The sequence below is a fragment of the Saccoglossus kowalevskii genome, chromosome 2 (assembly GCF_978046115.1).
Source record: "Saccoglossus kowalevskii chromosome 2, keSacKowa6.1, whole genome shotgun sequence".
Classification (NCBI taxonomy): Eukaryota; Metazoa; Hemichordata; class Enteropneusta; family Harrimaniidae; genus Saccoglossus; species Saccoglossus kowalevskii.
Genome location: NC_140642.1, coordinates 29263349 through 29290353, shown reverse-complemented (window position 1 = coordinate 29290353; position 27005 = coordinate 29263349). Strand labels below are relative to the sequence as shown.

At 34.5% G+C, this 27005-nt stretch overlaps 3 protein-coding genes across 4 annotated transcripts in view; all 3 read right to left on the bottom strand.

Annotated features, from left to right (window-relative positions):
• Positions 1-749: 749 nt before the first annotated feature.
• LOC100368375 (cell growth regulator with RING finger domain protein 1-like) lies at positions 750-18078 on the bottom strand. Of its 2 annotated transcripts, none has more exons than XM_002735159.4 (6): positions 17939-18078; positions 8765-8895; positions 8151-8361; positions 3600-3774; positions 3302-3409; positions 750-2521 (listed from the first exon to the last, which is right to left on the bottom strand). In XM_002735159.4, the coding sequence occupies exons 1-6, from the start codon at positions 18034-18036 to the stop codon at positions 2156-2158; spliced, it is 1089 nt and encodes a 362-aa protein (XP_002735205.2). In that variant the 5' UTR covers positions 18037-18078; the 3' UTR covers positions 750-2155. The 2 variants fall into 2 exon arrangements, with proteins under 2 accessions (XP_002735205.2, XP_085350255.1); XM_085494129.1 differs by lacking the exon at positions 17939-18078 and adding an exon at positions 10376-10478.
• Positions 15202-17426, bottom strand: LOC146748650 (zinc finger protein 862-like). Its single transcript, XM_085495931.1, has 2 exons — positions 16251-17426; positions 15202-15814 (listed from the first exon to the last, which is right to left on the bottom strand). Exon 1 carries the CDS (start codon positions 17424-17426, stop codon positions 16293-16295), a length of 1134 nt encoding a protein of 377 aa, XP_085352057.1. The 3' UTR covers positions 15202-15814; positions 16251-16292.
• Positions 18079-19288: 1210 nt separating the features above from the next.
• LOC100368524 (tyrosine-protein kinase receptor-like) overlaps positions 19289-27005 on the bottom strand; it is a 44447-nt gene continuing 36730 nt past the window's right edge. Inside the window, exons 17-26 of the mRNA XM_085494128.1 lie at positions 26797-26898; positions 26272-26373; positions 25392-25575; positions 24964-25051; positions 24596-24790; positions 23666-23856; positions 23333-23434; positions 23048-23182; positions 21629-21719; positions 19289-21155 (exon numbers count right to left, since the gene is read on the bottom strand). Coding sequence (XP_085350254.1) covers positions 20511-21155; positions 21629-21719; positions 23048-23182; positions 23333-23434; positions 23666-23856; positions 24596-24790; positions 24964-25051; positions 25392-25575; positions 26272-26373; positions 26797-26898 — 1835 coding nt within the window. The 3' untranslated portion in view covers positions 19289-20510. The remainder of the gene's footprint in view (positions 21156-21628; positions 21720-23047; positions 23183-23332; positions 23435-23665; positions 23857-24595; positions 24791-24963; positions 25052-25391; positions 25576-26271; positions 26374-26796; positions 26899-27005) is intronic.

The following is a 27005-nucleotide window of genomic DNA, read 5'->3' as shown; positions in this document are numbered from 1 at the left end:
TTGGTGTGTATGTGTTGATTGTATGGAGGTAACTAGCCATGCAGCGTTCAATCCAGTCAGTTTGTTATGATACTACATTGTAAATGTGTATATACAACTAAGGAACTCCCTCACATCTGGTTGTCGGGGGATAAGTACTTATATAGGTAATTATATTTCCTCAATGATTCACAGCATTTGACATTCAATTACACGTTGCAAAAAATGCTTCTGAAACAAAATAAATTTTGGATATTTATAGTGATGTGTATCAGTGGTAGCTGAATGAGGTGTACTCTGAACAATTTAGCATTTGAAATTTTTCAGTGCTGCCAAAGCAATCGGACCATTCAAGGCATTAGTGGACTGAACTCAGTAACAGTTCGACCAGTCAGCAGCAAACAAAAACACCAGGGTTTATGTCAAGGCTCTTTACCAAAGTCAGTCTTCTGATAGATCATCACTTTAAAAATGTTGACCGAACTGCATAGCAGTCAAACTCTACCACAAAGATTGGTGTATTGCTAGGAATCAGTTTTTATCACCATGGTTTCTATTAGTTTTATCTAAAGTGATTATTAAAATACTGTACATTCCTGGTGAGCTTTTAAAACATTTTAAGTCCTGATTTGTACACCTGAACCTGAACTTTAAAACGTTTTCTTGCAATAAATTTATTCCAAACCAAATGCACCTGGTATGTAAATTGAAGGACGTAAAGAGGGGAAAAACGTATCTAAATTTGATGAGGCAAAAAAAAAAAAAAACACTTTTCACCAAGTAAGTTTATTGTTAATGTTCACCATGTAATCTGGAGCCTTACCAATGCTACTTTTCAAATTTGATTGAAGGAATCACAAGGTAAATCGTATATAATACATATTCACTTAAAATTGCACATAAAAACGGGAGCTTAAGTAATAAATTATTGCACACCAACTAATATACTGTAATTATTGATATAATTTATCGTAATACCAAGTTTCTTTTATTGGAAGCACCATGGTTGTTTTGTGAAATCTGATGTTGAACACCACAATTTTATGTACATGCATGCTTGGACCAACTATGTTAACGGTTTTACATTTGGTTGGGGTCAGATTTACATGAAATGCACCAAACCTGACATAAGAAAAAAATTTGGGGGGTGTAACTATCACAAAATCGATCAGTGTTACAGTTTTGGTTGGTGGTCAGTGGTATATACAGAATACATTGTTACTTTGTCGTGTTGATAACATTCTAATTTGCATAGAGTATGTGCATATTAAAGTCCAATAATCCATGTTCCAACATGATTTAAAAATCAGTAGCTATGTCACAATATCACCAACATCAGAGTAATGATAGACCATTCTGTAACTTTTATAAAATACAATATTACCGTATATGTAGTAGACTTAATCACAATCTAACAATGGCATCTTTAAAGCACACATTTATAAACATTTGGTACGAAAATGCTTACACAATTTGGCTGGAAATGCATTGAATTACAGTTTCAATAATTGGAGGACTGGTACTCTTACTTCCAACACGCAATTTTGTGTTTGGGATAACATTTTTTGACACAGAAGATTATGCTACAATAGTTGTGTATGCCACACGCGAGTCACCAATAATAATTCAATGTACTTAGTATTTCAATAAAAAAAAGACCATATTGACAATGGTATAGAATGTAAACTGATTCAAATTGCCAATGTAAAAATATCTAGGTTTAAGAAAGTAATAACTGCAAGCACATGTAACAGCACCTGGCCACAAGTTTTCCTGACTGGAAAAAGCAACAGCTCCCTCTGGAGGCTGGATTTGTGTACTATTTTGTTTGAAATGCAACACTGCATTATGGGAGTAAGGGAAGAGACAGAATGATATTTGGCCAAAGACGTGACGTGCCATGCCACGATACAGTCCAAATATATCTTCATCACAGCAAGCACAATGTATGTCATAGGTATAACTTATTTTCTGTATATCTTCATGACATTGTGACATATTAAATAATACAGAAATACCCCACAGTTTCAACATCTTAAGGATCTTGTATTTAAAGCCAGACATCACATGTTTATTGGTCCATTGGATGTTGAAGCAGGGAATCAATTGTGATTATATGCTTGTGTTTCGTACATTCCACCATGTCATCCTTACATTGATTGTACAGCTACAGATGTCAGTTCGTAAAATCCAACCACTGATTTAGTCGTTCTCGTGCTCTTTCAAATTTCCCCAGCAAAGTCGGAACCTCCTCTTCAAGATCACTGTCTGTATCGTCATACGTTTCGTATGCATAATTTCTATACATATGAAAGAAAGACTCAATATGTCCCCGACACATGGGGCATTTTTTCAGCAATGGAAAACAATGATCACAAACACATGCATGTCTGCATGGCAGCAGCACACGAGTTATTCCAGCATTTTGACACACTGTGCAGTCTTTGGCACCTAGGGTTTCAGCTGTTAAATCATCAACTGGCAACTGGGGATCCAACGTTTCTGAAGACGCTTCTGATTCGTCCACTGACATATAAAACTTCTATAAAGTAAAACAAAAAGTACTTAAACTATAAACATGGCTTGCCCTGTATATGTAAGAGTGGGCAGATCATAGCATAGGGTGGGCAGATCACAGCATAAGATCAAGAGATGGACTAAAAAAGGTAGGGAAGATCACAGCATGTTGTGGAAAAGGTCATCAATGCATACAGATTAACCATATATATCTGTTTGATAGTAATCACCTAATTAGAATGTAGAAAACAAAATGGAAATTACTCATGACTCTTTAAAGGATTTCAAAAACAGGTGTAGTGTGTACAATTATGTACAGCAACACATAAACAAAAGTGGTGAAGTTATCCATGCTGTTAATTTAAGTTGAATGATCTATCAATTATATTCACAAAGTCAACACTATTGTTAATTTGTTTATCATGAATTTCAATATAATTTCCCATCAAAAAGATTAGTTAAATGCTAGAAATAAGGACTGCACATCCCTCCCTATTTTTAATCGTTGCCCTAATACCAGCACTGTCCCATTATTATGGTAAAACAAGCCATTTGCCACTACTATGACTTTCTCTGGATTCATTAAGGGCAAGCCAAAAATGACATTAATGGTTGCATATACTGTTGTATTAAATGTCTTATTAAATACAGGGCCAATGAATGTTAACATAGCATCTTGAGTTTAACATAATTTCAGGCACTATTACCATCATGCTGATATAGAAATACAGCACCTATACTTGATTTGGTGTATGTTGCAACGAAGAACATTGTATAAATTGATGTCGCATTTAACATAGTTTACCTCTAGATTACACACAGTTCCTGCACTGTTTTTAACCATCTGCAAAATTAGATGTGATTTGGCGGAATAACTATCGTCTGGTAAATGGACAGCTGTTACCATGGCTACCTGTAGTGATAACACAAGACAAATACTTCTACTGTTACCCGAAATTCATATCAAATTGCATTAGTTCTGCATCAATTGCTTTTTTTCCAGCACTTTGTGCGATCACAGGAGTCAGTCACATGTGTTTAGCCATGTAAAACCATGACATCGAGTAATAGTCTCAGAACCTGTTAAACACTAGTATACTCACAATATCTGATCCACTGTCATAGTCATTATACACTTGTTCAGTCTCGGCAACTGACATCATCACTACCAGTGGATACCTCGTCCTGGGTAATCTACCAAAATCTAAACTTTTGCCATTTTCATTCTCTTCAACATGAGGTTTCAATTCTAGAATCTCTCCCTCGCATACCTCGAGACTACAAAATCAAGGTATAATCAAAGAAAGCTTAGAAAGAACTCCCATGTGCTGAGAGTATTGGAAACACATTAAATATAATTCGAAATTACTTAGCTGAAAACTAATTATGCAAATCAGAAAATTAATATGACCAGATTTGAGTGTAAAACAAATGAGGTCTGTGCAATGTAACAGAAAATCTATGTCTCCAAGTTTAATTGAAATGTGATTAGAACCAAAAAATTATGAATTATTATGCTTATTAGGGAATTAATATGAACAGATTTTTACCCCAAACTAATTAGGTTTGTACATTGTCCTAGAGCATCTTTGTACTAAGTTTCATTGAAATGGAATAATTAGTACCGTGAAAACTCCAAAATTTCGACCCCTCTAAAAATTCGGACGCCTATTTATTTGCCGGGGTTCGGTGTTTTATTTACCTCAAAATTTTCGACTCCACTAAGAATTGCCGACTCATTCTTATTCGAAAATTGCGACCAGTTTTAGTTTTCCCCCAAACGAAAAAAAAACCGATGTGAGCGTTCAAACGGGACCTTCCTCGAAGGCATGAATCCGGGTTTCTGATTGACTGAGAGATTTTTATTTTATTGGTAACGAAAATATATTCTAAATAAACGAAGTTTCAAATAAAAACGAACACAAAAATCTCGGCATGCTGTGTTTCTGAATTGTTGATTATTACTGTACTCAGTAGTGATTATAATAATGTACACAAAATAAATTTGTTGAATGGTTATGAAATACAAATAAAAGTCAACTTAGTTTCATCGTAAGCGAATGATTCCGGTCTCGTATAAACGTTTGATGCCGTAGGATATCCGCCATGTTCTCTTAGGTCAAATAGGTCAAATCGCTAATTAACCAATCAAAAAGCTGGATGATGCCAACGTGTTCAAATTACCATAGCTTATTTAAATATGTTAATGTTATTGAACGCAATGCGGAAGAGATTGGTGTTGCAGTACGATATTTTGGCTTGGATTTTGATGCGAAAACGGCATGATTTTTTTTAAATAAAAAAATTAGTTGTTTTTAAAAAATAAACTGGTCATCTGAAGAATAATTTAACATTGTTCACAGTGATAACAGCTCATTCTCGAAAGGAAGCTTACCCGCTCACGCTAGTCACGATAAAAATCATACACGTGTACTCTTGAATAGACAGACGTCAATGACTACGGTAAAACTTACTCTATTTTAGCCGGCAGGATTGATTGAAATGTCCAAAAAATGACGCCAAAATACACCTTAAAAGTCCCATTTTATTTTCTTAAATCCCATTTTATTTTTTAATCCAAGGGCGAATTTACGGCAGAATTTGGTCCCTCAAATAAGGGACACGTGAGCTTTGATTCTAACCGGATACATTGCACTGGGTCGGGGAGATAGTTTGCTAAACTTCCATGTATCTTTTGTCCAATGGGTACCTGTACTTCGAACATTCGCAAGTTTTCCTAGGTAGTGCGAGACAGCTTTGTCTTTTGACCTATTAGTTTTGTGCTGACCTCTTCTCCGCGTCTTGATGTTTTGTTTTGCTTGTCATAATACTCACTGATTGATGACTTTGTTTAGATTTTGAGTTACAACTCGGCCACGACCTTTGCTTTTACCGTGAAACATGAGGAAGTTTACGTCAATTGACGGACATTGCATTTTTTTAAAACTAATGAAGCACACTGTCTATCATCCCCATTTTTTCATTTGCTGATTTCTATTCTGAAAAATTCGACCGTCCGAAAATGCACCTTAATTTTGACTCTAAAAACACGTCACATTTCTAACACCAATTATTTAAAACCGGTCGAAATTTTGGAGTTTTTACGGTGCTTTAGATATCAGTGTGAAAGCTTAAAATTGGTTAATTATGCAAATTAGGTAATTAATATGTACAGATTTTAACCCACAATTATTCAGGTCTGTCTATTGTCCTACAGCATCCATGTACATTCATTGATATGTGATGTATAGTACCTGAGATATCAGTGTGAAAGTTGGTTAATTATGCAAATTAGGTGATTAATATGCACAAATATTTACCGGAAACTAATTGGGTCTGCATAATTCTAGATTCATTGAAATGTGATGATTAGTACTTTAGATATCAGTAGAAAAGCTGAAAATTAATTATGCAAATTAGGTAATTAATATGCACAATTATTTACCCTAAAACTAATCAGGTCTCTGCATAGTCCTAAAGGATCTATGTACCAAGTTTCATTGAAATGCGATGATTAGTACTTGAGATACCCGTGGAAAAGCTGAAAATTAACTAATTATGCAAATTAGGTGATTAATATGCACAAATATTTATCGAAAACAATCAATCTCTGCATAGTCCTTGAGTATGTAAGTACCAAGTTTCATTGAAATGTAATGCTAACTACTTATATCAAATGCTGAAAATTAATTAATTATGCAAATTAGGTAATTAATATGTACTGATATTACCATAAAAACTATCAGGTCTGTGCAGTGTCGTATGACATCTATGTACCAAGTTTCATTGAAATGTGATGATTAGTACTTGAGATATCAGTGGAAAAACCGAAAATTGACTAATCATTATGCAAATTAGGTAATTAGTATCCACGGATTATTACCAAAAACTAATCAAAACCTAGCATTAGTTCAGAGCATCTATGTACCAAGTTTCATCAAAATCCAATGAGTGGTTGTTTAGATATCAGTGGAACAGTCATGGAACCACTAAAAAATAGCTAATTATCATGCAAATTAGGTAATTAATATGCACGGATTTTTACCAAAAATTAATCAAATCTGCGCATATGTTCAGAGCATCTATGTACCAAGTTTCATCAAAATCCAATGAGTGGTTCTTTAGATATCAGTGGAACAGTCATAGAACAGCTAAAAAATAGCTAATTATCATGCAAATTAGGTAATTAACGAGCATGGATTTTTACCAAAACCTAATCAAATCTGCGCATTGGCCCAGAGCATCTATGCACCAAGTTTCATCAAAAACCGATGTATGGTTCTTGAGATAGCAGTGGAACAGTCGGACACACATACACACATACACACACACATACACACATACACACATACACACATACACACATACACACATACAGACACACTAACTGCAAAGACTCCCATTTTGTGCTTCGCACATGGGAGTCAAAAATAGCAAGTGACATATCAATATATCATTGATTTTACATCATTATTGAACAACATGTACAAAGTGAAAACCTACCTATTGTACCAGGGACTTGTTTAAAACATGGGTGTAATATGATATCTGCAGCAAACAAGCAGAGAGTGACCCAATATAACAGGCAGGACAGAAATGTGTATGGTAGTAATGATTTACATATACAGACACAATTTAATAGTCATTATTTTGGAATGCTCCATCAGTGGAGACCAAGGCAGATTTCATTGTACAGTTCTGAATTGAGGTTAAAACCCACCTACATGTAGTGCTTCTCAACCAATCAGAATGCCTAATTGCAGGACTTTACCACCACCGAATGTCCTGTTTCTGATCCGATAACTTTTATCAAGTTTGTTTTTGTCATTAGCAATGTTGTACATATCAAGTGACATTAAAGATGAAATACTGACTAAGTTTTGCTGTGCTAAGAAGAAACCAACCAAGAGTGAATTCAAACTTATAGCTTACACAGCGCTGCCCATTATGTTATGTGAAATATACTATAGAAACATTGACCCAACCAAGGGTGATATACAGATTTGTCATGATTTAAGGAAACCGGGTGGGACAGCATTTATAATAATAAATGAATACGGTTACCGTAATAATTATTAAAAACAATTGTGAGACATTGTGTGATGTTTAGACCAAGTCTTGCTGAAACGAACTTGCAATTTTGAGGAATCATTGTACAATTTCACTAGACAGGGACACTGTTCATTCACTAGCCCACATTTTGGGTTGTGTCTGACAGAGACTAAAAATCAGCAATACCGGTACATCTTGAGTACTTTTCAATGAGCCAGTGAAACAGGTTGTCCATTATGTTTGGGGGGGGGGGGTACCTTCTTGTTCATACATATATTCCAGACTTGTACTAATACTGGGGAGTACTGGATAATGGTTGTATCATGGCATTTTTAAATACAACCCTAATGAGTATATGTACTCATAGTGATATAACATCTACTTTAAAAACAACAGAATTAATTTTGTTAGGCTCCAAAATGAATCCTAAAATTGATCATAACATAAGTTTCAACAGATTGCATTAACCACAATTTTGCTCCCTGGACCAATGAAAGAGTATAAGGTACACAAAGAGATCAGAGAAACCCAAAACAAAATTGTAGCATCATCAACATAACTGATTTTGTAGCGCATTTTTATATATGAAAGATAAAGAATACCTTATAGGTTGGTTTTTACCAATAAATAGCTGCAGCGGAGGTTCACCATCATGTGTATTTACATCATCCTCGTGCATACTAGTGTCGTCTTGTAACATTTCAACATGGGTTCCATGTTTAGTAAACATATAATATAATGATTTAATTTCCAGACCCCAATATACTTCTACATTGCAGGTCACTTCTGTGGATAGTTTTAATTTAACGCCACCTGAATAGTGAGTATTAAAATACAGATTTGAGAGTTTTCATTGATCTGTTTATCTTACTAAAGTAGTATACAATCATGAGTGTTTTATTAAACTAGAGTACTGTTAAAATATTCAAAGATAGGGACACGTTAAAATTACATGTACTGGTACATCTAACCAGTCATTCAGTTTGTCCCACAAATTTCTATATTCACTCTAAAAATGAATGTGCTTATATATTAACAAATCTCAGTGTGAGACTGGTGTATTTAAAAGAGCCTTGGTTGGATACCAGGAGAAAAAACAGGAGTGAGCCTTGTCTATACCAACCAGACCTACATGGATGTGGATGTGGATGAAATGCCAACAGAATACAAGCATGCATCCACAGCATTAAATCCAGTATAGTGCTAAGCTACTTACTATTCAATGATGACTGCTGGGTATTGACAACTTCTAAGATAAATGGATTTCGTACTCCTACCATAGCTGTGACTGGAACACCATCTCCAATACCTGAACTACTGATGGTTGGAAGCGGATTTATTCCAAGTCTGTGACAAAAAAACACAAACAAATGATGTTCCTCTGAAATTGCCTAATTTAGTATTTATTTTTTTTTCAGAATTCCCTGTGGCCTGATTTTACATTGAATAATCAAGAACAATTAATGCACATGTACACTAGAATCAATTTAAAATGTACCTATGTCAAAGACAAATATTTCCCTGTTATTTACAAAATTCAAGCATGGTACTATAAACACTTTTGAAGTAGAACACGGCAATGCACATATAGGTTAGGTCAGATGCACCAAGGAAAATCTTTGTCCAAATAGTGTTGGGGCAAATATTAATAATAATATTATTAATACATAGTATACAAGCAAGAAATTTGTGTTTATTGCAAGAAAATTCATGACTAGAGTATGTTTATACTTGTTTATTTTACTATTCTGACTAAGAGAAAACCTTCAGTCATGTGAATGACCTGTGAATTGTACTGGATGTTTGTTACACTATGGACTGGAAGACTTCGTTATGTTTTTCTTTATCTGCCTCTTTAATAAGTTACTACCAAATAACTATGCATGCAGACAATCTGTTGTACAGTTGTACAGATGCAATTACAAAACTAAAGAACAGATAAACAAATTGAGATGCAGGTTTCTTGTACATTGTCACAAAAAAATGCTTACAAGAAAAACTGAATCAGAAAAATTGAATCAGAAAACTTACAAAGCATAAAACCACCACTAAATTTCTTTGACGTACATGATAGGCCATCAGTTAATCACTAAGACAAACAGTGGTACTGTATGTGCACTAATATATTCACCTGCTGTATCTAAAGATCAGAAGATAAATACCGATAGGTTGTTATGGTATCTATCTTAGTAACTTTAAGAGAATGTTTGAATCACAGATTAATTTTCGTACAAGACTAATCAATTAACACTTTGAGCTGTGTACAAATAGGTTCCATTCTATTTTGAGAATATTGCTGGCAAATTGAAAAAATAAACATAAAACACAGAGATTTATAACAAATTTCATTTGACAGAAATCCCAATGTACTGTTCACCGCTATCAAATCTGTGAATTTGTCAAAAAACTTTCTACATTGAAATTTTTTGCAGCATGTGCACTTTGGTCATTGTGTGGTAAGCAAAGAGGTTCAATATGAAGATTTCTAACAGGTAAACACAGTATGTTGGCAATGTACATATCAATATTTACAGAGATTGTAGATAATCATCTTTTTGTCCCTGACTGCTAAGGCATGCAGCACATGCATGTGCTAGGATGGAATGGTTACGCTTGCACCATCAAATACACAACTCTGCAATTGTACTTGCACATGAAACAAAATGAGAAGTTGGCAAATTCAAACTGAACTTGGAAATGAGAATACATGTACACATCTCCCATATGGTATTCATTAAAATTCAATGTGAAGGACTGCACTGACTGATAAGCTTAATTCAGAATAATACTGAATCGCTAGCACACCAATATTAATAGCTGTTCTTACCTGGTAAAATAGATAACCAAAGTAAAGAAAATCAAAATAAGAGTAAAAATCGGCAGAATTGTAAACATCTCATTTGTACACACATGTGTACTTGTACACTCAATACCAGTAGCCATGTTTATGATGACCCCTCCCCTCCACGCCAATGTACCAGACAAGTATGGTATGGTATTGGCGGGTGTGGCTTATTGTTCCATGCAAATACATGCAAATCACCCATCGTATCTGTGGGACACAATACATTTTACCACAGTCCCACCACACCAGGGACTGTGATTTTACTATAACATCAACAGCCCAAAATCTGACATTCACTGAGGACCGAAAACTAAAAAAATTAAGCAAGTTATATTGCTACTAGCATTGTGATATTACAAGGGAGTTCTATCATTACTAAAAACACAGGTCAAACTGTTGGAAGAAAATCACTATATATATGACTATATTCAAATTTGGATATTTTAACCTCTTAAAATGTCGATGTTAGTATTTATAAGAACACTAGAAATGTGAACAGGTCTACTGTAAAATTATATGTAGTCCATCCATTAGTTTGCAGAATAAAATCTACTAGGGATAAAAATAGAGTGATTGGCAACACAGTTAATCCTGTATTAATACCAATACTGGTATAATTATTGTGTGCAGTTTTCCTATATTCTCATCTATATCTAGGAATAACCAACTCAAAAAAAAAAAAAACATTTAAAAGCTACATGCATAGAGGGTATACAAGTGAGTTAGGGTAAACAACTGTTGTTGAAATTGTACCAACATTAAACAGTTCCTCATCCTCATGATCAAAGCTTTATTGATGTGAATGCAAGCTGCATTGATTGCCAACTTTCATTTGCTATATGTTAACTGAGCAAAGATGGCAAAAATAATTTGCCCCATGTAATACCACTTTACTACAGGTAAGCCAATGGTGATTGTACTGATGCTGATCTCTCTGAACTGGATATTTGAGACAAAAATGACTGCATGATTTGTGCCAATCAGACTGCATAAAGTAAGATAAACATGTGCATATGCATGTGTATGTGCTGCTCAATTCAAAATTTAGATAAGAAAAAAATAATGAATGATACTCAGCTCCCAGTGCACTGCTACGACAATGATGACGACAACGATTGCCCAATATTAGGTACTTCTAGACTTCATTTACAAATGCTTACACTGCTACCCAGTCAATTTCACTTTTTTATTCATGGCTACACTAACATGTATACCTTCTTGTAATTACACGTACATGTTACCGGTATACATCAATGTTATTTTATGAACTAAAATATTGACTTCTATGGGCATGCAGTGTATCATACAAATATATGCAGGACTCAAGTACAATACACCGGTAATAGACCAGAAAATGTGTTTCTACTCAGTGCGTGTGTCAATTTGAAAGAACTGGGTTGAACCTCCAAGAACCAGTTGCAGACAAGTATCAGGATTTAATCCCATGATTTCATTACCAAAATGGCCACCAGGCTGTCAAATTATATAGGATCACAAAAAAAGCATTTTGCAATGCACAGTCCTTGTTGTGTACTTAAATCTTAATTAAATCACAGGAATATAGAATTCTGCTGCTTGGAATAAAGTGAGTAATAAGTTTTGTTGTGTGGTGTAGGGTATTTTCACTATAGAAATGCATGTGTTATGCATGTGACAAGGAATGCTATCATGAATGATATTTAAAGCAAGAAAACAAATGTCAACATCATCAAAGTACATCTACCTTCCAGTAGTGTCTACTCCTTCGACAAAATTTGAAGAAAATCTAACAACACATGCCCAAGGTCTGGTTCGAACATGTCAAAATACAAGCTTTGAGTGTTTTACATGTCAAAATGGCCAGTTGGCCATCTTCGACTGAATCACATAATAATTGTTTATTGCATCTTTAGAAACACACATTTCTTTTAATATATAGTAATAGAAATAATAACCCATACAAAAAAATAAAATATAAGTTCAAATCACATGTGTTTTGTGTGTTGTTGGAATGCCATGAAGATAAATTGTGCAACATGCTTAATAATTAAGGTTTTATCTGTTACCGGTATTTTCATTATAAATTGAAATTTGTATTAGTTTTAATTTCTTTTGGGAGAATTATATGTGGTAACAAATCTTGTCGTAATGTCATATATTTTGTAATTTCATATACTTTATGTGTATCACAACGTAGACAAATTCTATCTTGTAATGTTGTTTTGGGCTGTGTGTATCTGCCTGTTTCTATACCAAGGTCATGATTACTTATCCTGAATTTGGTTTGACTGATTCTTTGTTCAATATTTATAACATTTGATAAATATTGTTTATAACAAATGTACGTAATATGCTATCATCTTTCATAATGTTTGATCGCCAATGATTAGTGTATTTTTGTATAATTTTGACATTTCACTTTGTAAATCAAAATTTGGGATTTTGTGTCTAAGATTATTTCCTCTGTATCACACAATAAATTCTGATTAATTTCTGTCATGTCTTTTATTGTTGATATCCAAATATAACTATTATGTTGATTTTTTTGTTCATTGTATGCCCATTTTGTTATATTGTCTTCTGGAAGTTCCCGTAGTCTTAACTAATATTTAAACATGGAAGTATGTACTTCACTCAGTAATGGCTAATTACCAACCTCACTTCTACAAGCAGCATTGCTAGCATACTTGTTCAGTCCAAGATTCTTTTACAGTATTTAAGATGTATTTTTTCAATACAGTAGCACCTCTATCCCATTTTGTAAAATCAATGATCTCTGATCCCCAGATTTCTGCACCATATTACAATATTGGTTTGATATTGGAATTGAATAACTTGATAAAGCTCAAACAGAGCTTTAGATGCTTTTTCGGATAGTGTTTGTTTTGCTTTTGTAAAATTTCCTGATGATGTCATCAATATTCCAAGATAGGTGTAGCTTGTAACGCAATTAATGTTTCAGATAAGGTATTAACCTTTTCACCAGTAGTTCCCTGTTTTCCACAAAATACCAGTAGTCCTGTTTTATAGTCTGCACTTCCCTTTAGGAGATGAGGGACAAAAATAGTCAATTTTGTTGAGTAAAAACTGAAAAATTTGTGTTGTCTCTAAAATTAGGGTTCATTTCCAAAAATATTGAAGAATATAATAAAAAGTGCAGAAAAAAATGGTTGGGAAAGTCTGGTGGGGAAAAGGGTGTGAGGTTTGAAGTAAACTGGTCAAGGAGTGTCAGAGATGCAGCTTTAGACACACTCACACATGGAAACTAAACTACAAGTCCTTGTTTCAGATTTCATGAGATTGACAACATAAAAAATATAGCTACTATATGTGCCACAGACTCAATCTAGGCTACCCATTCATTGACAATGAATGGGTAGCCTAGATTCATTCACTAATGAATGGGACTTTGAGGAAACCTTGATTCAGCTACGCAGGTGTTCCCAAAACAGATTCAGCGCCAAGCAGCAACCCCCAACCCACAAATGATTATTTTCCTTCTAATTTACTATTACCCTATGATTGCTATGTAACTTTAGTGGGGGGACGGTCGATTCGTCCCAAATCACATTCGTCCCAAGTCGATTCGTCCCACAAGTTGATTCGTCCCAAGTCGATTTGTCCCACAAGTTAATTCGTCCCGAAGTCGATTCGTCCCACAAGTTGATTCGTCCCAAAGTCGATTCGTCCCACAAGTCAATTCGTCAGATTTAAGGTTAGCCCACTACTAACTCGCCAAATAAGATTTCTAGACATCTCGACCCAAAAATGTCTCGACCCAAGACACTTCGACCCAAATTGGACATCTCGACCCAGACACCCAGGGTATCGTTGCGCCATTTTGTTTTTGCCAACGTTATATACAAATACACCTTACCTACAACGCTGAGTTATTAGTTAATAAATACAAATACGTCGTACAAGTTATTAGTCAATAAATACAAATACACCTTCGTGCAACGTAGAGTTATTAGTTAATAAATACAAATACACCGGACATTCAACGTACAAGTTATTAGTTAATAAATACAAATACACCGTTCACGCAACGTGGACTTATTAGTTAGCGTGTCAGTAGCAGTTGGCATAGAAATTGACCCTGTTCAAGATCGTAATGCTGACTAAAAATTTAAAAAATGGACGAATGTGAAATGGGACGAATGTGAAATGGGACGAATCGACTCGTGGGACGAATGTGAATTGTGACGAATCGACTTGTGGGACGAATGTGTTGGGACGAAAGTGAATTGGGACGAATTGACTGTGAATCACTTTAGTGACCTTACCATTGATCCCTCCGTAGTGTTACCCGCATATTCTATTTTTAGTATCGTGACCAACGCTACTTTTTCTATGACAGACTAGAACAGGAAGTCGGGAGAAAATTGATTTTTGCGTTAGCTGGCAATATTTGGAGAATCGTGACGTAGGTCTGTCCTAGAGAATCAATATTAGTGATGCGTTGATCAGAGCTGATTAAATAATAACACCGCCTCAGCCACAAAGGGCATACATTGTTCTGCCAACGAAGTGGGCCTCAGAAAAATACAGCACACATGCGATTCGATTCCTACTGTTAAGTTAATTGACACTTGGCCGAAAGTATTTTCCTCTGAGCGTTTTTTTTCCTTCAAATTTTGATTTCGACACGTCCTATCAGATCCATAACAGACCAGGTAATCTTCAGGCCTCGAAAATTTTTAAAAAAATGTACTTGCCACAGGACAAGTAGATTTTTAATATCACTTGCCCTGATGAAAATTATGCTTGCCCCATTTTGCATAAGTGTATATTGTAACATTATGTGAAGAAAACACACACGATTAGGATTAATGGAATACATTATTTATTTCATAACAGTTACATCATCACATTCACAAATATTGCTATTTGTTTACTGATATGATATTGTTCTCTGATTCATCATGCTGAAGAGCGTATCCATGTATATGTTTCGTCCCACCACTTTCAAGCCAATGTTGAATTGCTGGTAGTGGATTGAATTCTACTATGGTAGGCCCATGTAACTTTGTACGAAGCAAAGCTTGTAAGGATGATTGCTTTAGACAGGAGCGGTTTGCAGTTTTGATTTGATTCATGTGAGAGAAACATCTCTCACAAGTAGCAGTACTGCAGCTAATTGTAAACATGATATCAACCAGCTTTAAGATAACATGCAGATTATGAGGCCTGATAGTGAGCAGATGCTGGTACATCTTATACATCCCAGTGACAGGTAGATCTTTCATCCTTGATTTTAAATTGGTGTACTGCTCAATGCCCAATGCCACTTCCTCCTCATTAAACAGAGGACTGAAATGATTAAATAGAGCAGTGACATCATCTACACCATGAAGTACAAGTTTATCCCTTTCTGCTGGCCAACGAGTTATGTAAAATGCTTCAAAGTAGGAGATAGGTGGCTCAAAGAAGTTGTCAAATCTGTAAACAAAAATGTATATGTAAATTAAAACAATATTAGTCAGCTGGATAACCATCTAACCTAGGAGTAAATCAACAAATTAATAGTACATGAATATAAACAAGAAAACGTTCAAGATCTTTGAAATATCCTAAGTTTATCAAACGAACAAATCTTCACAGTATATAGAAAAATTGAGGAAAATAAACATGCAAACCCAAAAATCATTCTAGTTAAATTAAATTAAATTTAAAATAAAATAAGTGTTATTGTTGCTTACTAGTATTACCATGGTAAATGCAAAAAAAAAGTATATTGTACATTTATATATTATTAATATTATACTTAAAGGCAATTATGTACATAACACGCATATTGAATAATCCAGTAAATATTTGTTTAGACGAAAATAATAAAATTGTGAATAATAAGTAATTAAAAATTATTAACGCTGACCTGTTTGATATATCCAAGATGTGCCAATTCCTCGTCCAGAATTTATGCAACTAACTTTAAATCCCGTCTCTGTTTTGGGCTGTAGTGATAAAAGTTAAAGAGGCCTTTCACAGTGTTCTCAAACTTGTTTATTTCGGGAAGATACTTGACACTGTCAAGCACAGCGAGCTCTAACTTGTGAGCAATACAGTGCACTGGTATAACGTAGGGTGCCTCCAATATATGGGCAACAACTCCCGACTTCCGTCCTTGCATGACGGATGCGCCATCAAAATTAGCACAGACTAATTTAGGTCCAGGCTTGTCACGTGAAATCATATTTTCCATGTTGAGATTGACAGAGCTCAGGTCGTCTTTGATCGCTTCGTACACACCAAGTGCATGGGAATGAGCCGGCGCTTCGATGCTTACCATCGTCGTTACTGGTACGCCCTTGGAAACGTAACGAACAAAGATATTGTCTTGTTCGATTATGCTGACATCGGCACTGCCGTCAGCTAATACTGACAAGAAAGCTGCATCTTGAATTTCGTGGATGTTGTTTTTCTTGATGACAGCGGCGATATGTGTTAGGAAAGCACTAGCAGATTTGTCGTTCTGGTAGTTATCGCCGATCTCTGCTCCGACTTTCCTCAACAGGGCACATTGCATCGGCATGTCTGACATCGGTTTCCCATACTTGGCAAGCATAAACACTGTGATAAAAAGGTTGCTGTATCGTCGTAGCTGGTCGTCATTCAATTTACGCATAGCAAGCCCGATAGGTGTCGCATTTATATTTGGAGATGACAACTCGTTGGGACTTCCGATGACCTGTGTGACGTCGTCTCTACGAAAATACGCAAAGCACTCCAAGTGTGGGCGGCTGCTTTCATTGATTCTACGCGAAAAAATATCGCAACCATCAAAAAAAGCATTTCGCTTACCCGACGGTTTTGCAATACTAGGATATTTCAAACAAACTTGACAAAATATTTTATCTTGCCTGTGTTGTAGCCATGGCCACTGATCGATCCATTTAGGCAAAAACTTTCGTTGGCACTTTGAATCATCATAGCGTTGGTTTTTTGACCTCTTGTCGACCTTATCTACAGTCTGATCTAAGCGTCTTTTGTTGTTTGCCGACGATGGTGACTCGGGTGCCGATGGTTTGGTAAAATACCTGACGATACTCATGGCTATGATTCGGAGATCAAGGGCTATAGACAGTTCAAATGAACCAATTTTGAAACCAAAATTTAAAAGTTAAAAGTCGTAATTTGATTGGATTTCACGTCAATTTTATTACATAAAAAGTTGCAAGATAAACCACTTCATTGGACGAAAGAAAAAATAAATGACAGCTATCACACGCGTTACTTTGGCGTAAAATAGAAACATGTTGATAATTTGTATCAATCTATCAAGGGCCGAGCTTAGGGAAATAAACATCAGCTTCAAAATGGCTTGCCCGTCGGACGAGGACATTGTTGATTTCACTTGCCCTGACATAAAATCTAGTTGCCACGGGCGTCGGGCAGCGAGAATTTTCGAGGCCTGTAATCTTTATCGGCCAATCTTTATGTTTATTTACAATTTAAGCTACGAACTCACTCGCGAAGTTCAATTACTAGCAGCGGTGCGCGAAACAAATTAGGTTGTCAAACATAAATAAACCGTTTGACTCATAGTTAACAATATGTCCTTACCTCATAATAAATACAGCCATTGCAGAGAAACACAAGATGACAGTGAAAATTGACAACAGTGAGGATATTTCGGAAATATCGGCCATATTGGCCGCCATTACTGTACGTTTGTTAGCACATCTTTCCTCCACCAAGGGGCAGGTCATACACTATTAGTTTTCTCGAGTATGTGAAGACAACGTATGGTTCGATTTGCGTACGATTGATACTCCTATTGAAATACCTATGATTCACGCAAATGTTGATATATAGAAATTTCAGCCAATCTAACAATACGTTTGTGTGGAAAAATAGGTTTCAATTTAGTGTTTTCCATGGAAATCCAGGTTATAAATACTTGCATAGTGCGCTCAAGTTCCTTGACGCGTTTGCGAATGAGTGGAAGCAAATCAAAGAGCGATGAATATAAATAAAAACAAACATATTTATGAGTTTCTTGTGTTTTTCTATGGTTATTTATACTTGTTTGAGCCCATCATGAGACTTCCGATGTGGGACCATTTATAACCACGATTTTCTCCAAAAAAAAAAAAAAAAAAAAAAAAAATTGGTCGACCCCCATCTTCCTACACAAAAATTGCTATATTTAAACATTTGTGTAAATTATAGATGTTTCAATCGAATCGTACACTGTCTTCACACTCGTGGAGATTGCCGTGATCGTAATTTTGAATCCAGTTTTATGTTGTAATATAGGCATTGGTCTGCATGTACCATTTTCTGAATATTTGGCAATATATGTTCCATTTATTCAAGTTTTAAACATACTTAGGAAAAGTTGCAGTCATCACCAACTCTTAAAGCGCGGTGGTCGTCGCGCAGCACGTGTTGGAATTTCATGTAAATAAACAATGTATTTTACATGGGTTGTATACGTTGCTACGAGTCCCATATCAAACAGAGCGCAGCGCGATGACTGCCGCCCTTTAAACTCACCTTGGTATTCAAGTTTGTCGACCTTTATTTGAAACAGAATCCACAGAACTGGTGCAGATATCTTGCAAATACCATAGATGCTGCTTTTATTACAATACACATGATACTTGAAATGTCAAAGGCTTAAAACAAAAGTTTGCCGACAATTATTTATACAACTTTAATACACCAGTACTAAAAATACAACTTGACATAATTCTCAGGTTCTTTCTGACCCTGTTTGAACCCTGAATTCATAATTTAGTATGTGTAGGCTTTAACTACCAAAACCCAGCTCACTGGCACTAGATTATACCACAAGTCTGGTTCACCAGATTTAGCTGTAATTTTTCATACTTTTTTTTTTAGGAGGGGGGAGGGGGTACCTGACATCACACATGACACACTGACACAATGGATGGTAAAAGATGAACATTGTTTGTAGAAACAATTAAACATTTAATTTGCATAGTATGTATTAGGTCAGATTAAGTTTCTGCTAAAACATTAACAAGACACAATGATTGAAGCAATGTATCCGTCACTGTTATTTGCCACTCATTTCACTCACACTGAAAACCTGTGAATGATTTATAGTTGCCAAGGACCTAATAGGTCATATCTCACAAGTCTGAGGTCATATGCAGGACCCCTAAAGAATACACATCTTGTCATTTTCTGAGGGCAGTGTTCTCAATTAACAGCAATGGTTTACAATATTGTACCACTATTGTTTACATGTTAAAACTGTTTTTTAACTTCAATAACAACTGATTGCATTTTTTTAAAATTTTTATTTATAGTGTTTGTACCCCCAGAAATTACTAGGATGTGTGACCTATTATTACCCAACATAACTCCCTAAGCGAGTGTTTAAAAGTTCTCATGTATTCCACACTTAAAATACATTATATACAAATACTTGATTTATTAGTGCGCTTCTAGCAAGAATAAAATATATAATACACCACAAATATTATGAAAAAAACCTTGACTTACAGCCAATTCTCTTAAACATAAATTATTCTCATAAAAAAAATCATATATATATTGCCACAATTATATCACATTGTCTCAGACTTCTATTCATATCTTAAATCTATCATAGCCCAGCTATGAAGATTCAGCCTGGTTGGCAAGACAACCATGCATTATATTATTTAATTATTATTATTAAAAATACAAATTTGCTGAATGCTATTGCATCCATACTCATTGATAATAACTAATTAGTCATTTTAATTAGTTTAATCTGTAAATACAAAGTGGAAATGATAAACATCTTATCGCTGATTAAATAAAAATGTTAATTGTAACAATTAACAAAAAACTTTCATATTGATTGTTACATTTTGGTATAAATACATACATATTTAGATAAAAAAAATGATTTTGATATGGCTGAATAATAAACAATTAGAATCATAACCAGTTGGAAAAAGAAGACAAACATTTTAAAATTTGTACTTTGACAGTTGAAAAAAAAAACTGACAGTGCAGAAAGAAGGTATTCAGCACTCCCACACAGCATACTTGTAAATCCTTTTGTTTTTATTATTGTCTTCATATTTTCCCCAGGTTCTTGGGATACAAGTTCAATGTTTATAAAGATCCTGATTATTATTATTCATACAAAAAGAAGTCTTTTACACATATTTCAAACTTGACAACCGGAAGCATCCTTATCAAACATCATCACAACTCCGCTGTCTTTTTTAACACAGAACAGTTTCCTTTTTGGCGAGCCATCTACATCCGACGAATCTGATACATTACTCAGGCTGTGTGTGTCACTCTCTAAAGCTGGATCAGTTTCTCCATTAACTGTGGGGAGGTCACTAGTGTGATTTTTAGAGTTTCTTCTCTCAGGAGAGAGTAAATCTGTCTCTTCATTCCCGGAGACTTCAGAGTCCCCATCAATCATGTTTTTTTTTGCCGGAACATTCAGCAAATTGAAGCTTGAATCTCTGGAATCTGGTTCAGGATCCAAAGATTTATTTACTGTAGCAACATCAGTAGAATTGAAAGAACTGTTACATGGCTCCTCAGAGGGTTTTCTATTGTCTACTTCCCTTAACTGATCATCTAAATATGGTACAAAACGTATATCTGACAAAGAGTTGAGACTAGAGTTAAGACTTGGAGTAGCCGTACTGGGCTGGGAAAAGTTTTTAATTTCATGGGAATCGATCACGTGCATTGAACTTGTTACATTCCTAGGTCTAATAATGGGTCTTCTAGCTTTGTTCCTATCATCAGCAATTGAACATACTGGCAGTGGTGTAGATAGAACATCTGGATCCTGTGTCGTAAAAATTAAGCAGAACAAAAGAAAGGATATGAATGTAAAAAAAAATAAAAATGATTTTATACTACACCATCATAGAATAGAATAGAATAGAATAGAATAGAATAGAATAGAATAGAATAGAATAGAATAGAATAGAATAGAATAGAATAGAATAGAATAGAATACTGTGAAATACTTTATTTTCGCTGAAAAGGCTTTTTGGGCGTTTTGTATGGAACTTATTTTCACTGATTTTTGATGAATTTAATGTGAGATATAGGAAAAAAAGTATATTCGCTGGATTTTATTTTCACGGAATCATCCATTCAGCGAAAATAGGGAAAATAAATTCCAAGCGAAAATAAAGTATTCTACAGTAGAATAGAATAGAATAGAATAGAATAGAATAGAATAGAATAGAATAGAATAGAATAGAATAGATTTTGAGATCAAAGAAATAATCTGAAATAATGATTTATTTATACCTGTACGCAATAACCAAGTCTTTCTTTGATTGTACTGAAGCTAGGTCTGTCTTCAGGGTACTGTTGCCAACACTGAGTCATGATGCGATAACTGTGGTAAAATACAAACATTTATTATTCGGTAATTTTAAAATACAATTTTGAATTTCAATAAAAACTAGTACTGTAAGCTGCTGTGATAAATTGTTGCATAAATTGTAAAATGTCGTTGCACTGAACATTTCTGCATCACCGAGACTATTGCAAAATTTTGTTTCCCCAAGCTGTTAAAAATGAATAGCAGCCACAAAATAAAACTAAAGCTGCAGAGCATCTTTGTCAGGTTTGAATGCCTTATGGTAATATATAGCCGCTGATATATATGTTATTGTTCTCACAAACTGCTTTGTCAGGTTTGAATGCCTTATGGTAATATATAGCCGCTGATATATATGTTATTATTCTCACAAACTGCTTTGCTATTCGCAAAATAGGAAGCAACATGGCTGAGAAATAAATTCCCAACATTTTTGCCATTTTTGGATGAAAATTGAAGATTGCGGTGAAATCATGTGACTTCTTCAATCCTCTGCATCCCCAGTGGGAAATAAGACTGCAATAAGGTCTTGCCACTGTATTCTGTCCTTAGCTTTGGTCTGCTCAGTTATGACAGTCCCAATCACTTTGCTGTCTTTGATGTTTCAAACATGGTGTGGACAATCCAAGCACCATAGTTGACTGTGATCTTGGGTCCCAGATAACTCATTGTTGGGCACCAGACTCTCTATAGTGGGCTGTCATAGTGCCAGTACCAGTGGGGAAAAAGAGGAGCCCAGAGTTTCCTGTTGGATCCCTTGTAGAACATAGAGTTTTCACTTTAAAGTCTCTGTGACTGATCCAAATTATTTGTTTGTTGTACATAGTTCAGAATAAAGATGGAACATCACAAATTTAACAATAATTGAATAAATGTAGCACAAAATTAAATAAGCATTATACATGTATATACATTGATGCTAATAATAAAATTTCAGATCAATGCCACTTTTTCAGGAAAAAAAAAACATGGTAAAAAAGTCAAGCAACTACTGATCTTTAATGTTACTACAGAGAATTCAGAATGCCTTGAACCCTCAAGAAAGGACTCAAAATGGCCGCTTCAGTTCAAATTAAATCCAATATAGCTGCCAAACCAGTCAACCAATTACAATTCTGAAAGTTAGGTACACTAGTTCTCATAGTCCCCAATGTGTGTTTGAGAAATTTCAGAAGTCTGTGGGCAATGCTATTTAAGTTCTAGTGCAACAAAATAATGGTGGAAAAAAAGAAGAAAAATTTTAAGTAAATGTTATTACTATGTTGAGAGAGAATACACATGGATCAACAGACAACTTGCAGTTACATAGGAATTCATGTATGACAGAGATATCATATACTCACACAGGCATAGGACAATTCCTTGGAGGATGCATTCGCTCACCCTGGGCAACATACTGCATCACTTCCTGGTTACTCATCCCTGGATACGGCATGTAACCAAGTGACATAATCTCCCATAGCAACACACCAAATGCCCTGCAAAAACGAATATAAATCTGTCACACAAATAATCTTCACAATTTTTCAGCTGTTTTTTTTTTTAAATTCTGAAAACACAGTTTTTACACAAGCTTTTTTCACCCCCCCCCCTCCAACCGAACAAATCAGTGTAAATTTAATACTGACCAGACATCAGCTTTAGATGTAAATATGCCATCTAAATAAGCTTCAGGAGGCATCCATTTCACAGGCAACATAGCTTTACCACCTTTACGGTAATAGTCACTTCTGTGTACAAAAAACAACAACAACATAGTTTGAAAATAAGAATAGTTAGCTCAATATAATTTCACAAGGTTTGAGCAAATATATGTTATAGTGAACAGTTTAACTTGATTCAAATTACAAATTAGTTTATTGACATCTATTTTATATTACCGGTATATATTATTGAATAATTGATTACAAAACAATGAACACTTAAGTGACTAATGTATGTGTCATAAAATTTGTACATACTTGTATATATCTCTAGCCATTCCAAAATCCCCGATCTTTGCAACTCTGTCGGCTTCTTTAGTTGTGAGTAAGATGTTCCTCGCTGCAATATCTCTATGTATGAATCGACTTGTTTCCAAATAGTCGCATCCTTTAGCGATATCCATGGCGATGTATAACAAATCAATTATTTTTAAAGTTGAAGGTTTCTCCTGTTAATAGGCGAATGGGAAAAAAATATTTTTTACATCTAGTTTGTGAATATATTTAGCATTATATGGGATCCATTCACCCTTTTAACATCATGCTGCAATTTTGTTGCAAAATTTGGCACATTCTTATGGATTTTTCAAAAAATTTCTTATTTAATTTTCAATCAAAATGGAAATACTTTACTGGTGGTCTTTGGAATTCAAGGGGTGAACAATGCCAGGTCAAAACAAATTATCTATTACCTTCTTCTTAAAGCAAAATTTAACTGCAAACCATTTACCTAATATACCGGTACCACAACAGGCAGAGTCTGAGTTATAACACTGCCCTCTAGTGGTGAGATTTAGAACATCTTGGCTTATTTTGTAAATTGTGTTACTCAAATTCCTCAAATAATCTTTTCTCAAATTTTATGAAAAAATATGATTTGTAGTCGAATTATTGAACTCTAGCAACCATAAATCATAAGCTTAGCAAGCCGCATTAAAGGGTGGTTGTAGTCACACCATGCATGTGTAAGATTTGGGTTGATAAATAGTGACTGTTTCACAACTAAATGTGCTCTCCAAGTGACAAGTATGAATGCAAGATTAGATATGGTCATGATATGTCACTAAAAAACAAATTCGATTTTGCATATGTTGATCTGCACAAGATTCATAGTCACCTTAGTTAATACGGGACCATATCTTGCACATGCACTGTGAAATGACTACCACTTTTTACTTAAATTCTTACCTTAATTGGTCTAAATTCTCGAAGGAAATCTTTGAGTTCCCCTCCCCTCATGAGTTCTAGTATAATAAAGCGTGGTACTTGCAGAAAACATACTCCTACACACTTAACAATGTTAGGATGGTTAAACTTCGTTAAGATCAAGGCTTCCATCAGGAACTCTATCTCGTCTTGCTTTGTACTGTTCTCTGGAAGAGTCTACAATCAAAGCCATCCATAAGTATACATTTTTTCCCCATCAGCATTTCATTTTTAAATTTTTTTTACATTCAGACCATATAATCTGAAATTGAATCTTAATGTTTTGTCAGCCAAATAAACTTGCTTATCAATATATTATTTGACAAGTAATTGTTTCCATTCGCCATTACCTTCACTGCAACTTTTATTTTTTCACCAGAATCAGGCAGAATAAATGAACCTTCATAAACTTCACCAAATGCACCATGTCCTAAGGCACTGTAAAATAATATATGTTACGTGAGATATTAATAACAACTGTTGTACATATATTTAAACATATCTGTTCATAATCCTTAATCCAATTGTTAAATAACTATAAGCAAATCTAAATAAAAAGTTTATACTAGTTCTGTCAATAGAGGGCACACGCATTAGGGATAATTACCACTGTCAGGCTGGGACAAAAGCATGTGGCCATTTTCAAAATTAACTGAACATATAAATACACAATTTTTAAAGTATATATGATTAAAATTTTGAAGATCATTTAAATTCCAAAAGAAAGCCTAGAACTAGCAAGAGGGGCATTGTCAGGGGTCTACGTGAGAATACATACCTAATAAGTTCTAAATGTTCTCGAGGCACTTCGTTGAGATCATCTAACTTGGCTATACCATCACCTAATTCGTAGTTTGGATTGAAATCAATGGCCGCATCCTTTCTTAACTTTGCAAGTTGGTATTCAGTCATATCCTGGAATTTCGTGATTTGCATCTTTTGTCTTTTTTTCTTGTGCATCGCTGGTATCAAAGAAGAAAACAACAATATTGCCATTTTTTTTTTTGCTAACAGTTTTATGCATTTTTCTTTGATAAATTGCAAAAAAGGCTGGTGGTTTATTTTGTGAATGAAAACAAAAATGGTTTTTAATTGGATGTTAAACAAATATGTTTTTCTAATGAAATTATAATGATTTACAGTACGGTAATTTGTTATAAATATGAGATCCTGTAAAATTGAACTGATGTAATCATAGAACACAGCACAGTTCGTGAAATAAATCATAAACCTTTAAAGTGCAATCTTGAAAAATTTACAAAAAGTAGCTATGTTTGTCTTGCAAAATTACATTAGTTCACAGTTAACGTATCTTATAACAATATAAACAAATTCAAAACTATTATTAATACAAAAGAACGTAAATTAATCAAGCATGTGACTAAATACTTATAACTTTGTTTCATGAAACATGACACATAGACATGTACTTATCATACATAATTGTATATCATCACACTATCTCAGGCTAATTAGCCATTTTAAATTACATTTATCTTAATTTTCTTTAACTTTTATTTTTATTTTTGTCACAGTATCTTTAAAATTTATTACATAACAGCCTAAAATGATTTGTTAACTTTCATTATGGTGTAATAAATGAAATTATTATAATTATTATTATAAGACTATAGGAATATTGGATGAGATGAACTTACTCATTACTAACAGGGATACCATCAATATAAGAACTACGACCAGAAATATGGCACCTGCAGCAATACCTGCAGTCAGAGGGATGGAAAGCAGTTTTGCTTCACCTGGCAGTAAAAAAAAATCAATGTTTTAGTCCATTAATTCAATATTGGTTGAATCCATTAATTTAATCAAAGACCATCTGCAAATAGCATTGTTTGTTTTTTTTTCAGAGAAAAAATGCACATCAATCCATGACATGACTGAGTCAATTCTTGAGTGATCTGCAACGACTTTGCGGCACAGTAAGACATATGTGCCAGCTACTATACTGATCATTTATTGTGCATGGACATATTAGATGTAACAATGTAACTGGACTGATGACGTGGAAGAGGGTTATACATACAACTGTAAATTCTTAGAGAAACCGAAAGAAAAGACATTACGTAAGACATTATGCATCTACATTGTATATTAATTCCTCTAATATATTAATATTAATTATATATTCATTTCGTCTCAGAGAATACAAATATTTGACTTACTGTTAGGAATAATGCAGGATTTTCTGTCATCAGATAAAACTTCATCGCCATGGCATTCAATCACTCTCATGATGAACACAGAGCCATGTCCTATGTTCTGTCCTGCAATCGAGAGTGGAATGATTATAATTTTTTACCATATGTTTGTGAATCTCTGTATAAGATTGTTCCTGATTGGATATGCAATCATCAACTAGCCAATCAGAAAA